The sequence below is a fragment of the Perkinsus marinus genome (assembly GCF_000006405.1).
Source record: "Perkinsus marinus ATCC 50983 genomic scaffold scf_1104296930932, whole genome shotgun sequence".
In the NCBI taxonomy this organism is placed as follows: Eukaryota; Perkinsozoa; order Perkinsida; family Perkinsidae; genus Perkinsus; species Perkinsus marinus.
The window spans coordinates 1-652 of record NW_003215942.1 but is presented as its reverse complement, the minus strand read 5'-3'; the positions used below and the strand labels follow the sequence as shown (position 1 = coordinate 652).

The following is a 652-nucleotide window of genomic DNA, read 5'->3' as shown; positions in this document are numbered from 1 at the left end:
ACCGAAACTAACTAACAGTTAAAACTAACTATTTCAACTAAAAGTCAAAAACTTGTTGAGCTGCTGTAGATACGCTAACTGTTCCAACCAGGCGTATGAGTCTACTACTACTGCATTACGGAAATGGACGCGGACCATCGTTCATTATCTCCGCAAGGGTCACGCCGACGGAGCGATGCGGAAGCGAATTGCGGAGAAGCTCACAGCTTTGAATGACCAAATACCCGATGGCTCTTTTGAGTGTATCCCACCCGAGCCGGCCTGGAGGGACATGCTCGTCGCCACTGTGAAGCAGTAGGGGGCCTCGAGCGTTGCTGAGAGTACCCAGCTGGGATTAGCTCAGGCATGTGGTGGTCAGCAAGCAACCGTCATTATTCAACCGCACGAAGGTCTACGAATTGCATCGGAGTGCAGTGGAGGAGTAAGCCTTCTACTGTTGCATCGGGAGATGATTTTCACTCAGATTTCTCCGTGCATTTTACGTGTTATGGTCAACAACAGTCAAGGCAGAGTTGTTAGGGAATTTCATACAACCGATCAAGAATAATTTCGAGGAGGTCCATACGGCGATAGATCCTCCTTTATCATCTTCGCCTCTTTTAGATCTGCGAAGTCTTCCGAGAGCCTCCCGTGCACCCATCGAATAATCGAT

The 652-nt window shown here is 48.8% G+C and overlaps 1 protein-coding gene across 1 annotated transcript; it reads left to right on the top strand.

The window, feature by feature from the left end:
- Positions 1-91: 91 nt before the first annotated feature.
- On the top strand, positions 92-298 carry Pmar_PMAR005580 (hypothetical protein; the record flags this gene model as incomplete). Its single annotated transcript, XM_002786808.1, has 1 exon — positions 92-298. A coding segment is annotated over one exon (207 nt), but the record flags the coding sequence as incomplete, so codon positions are not given.
- Positions 299-652: the final 354 nt, after the last annotated feature.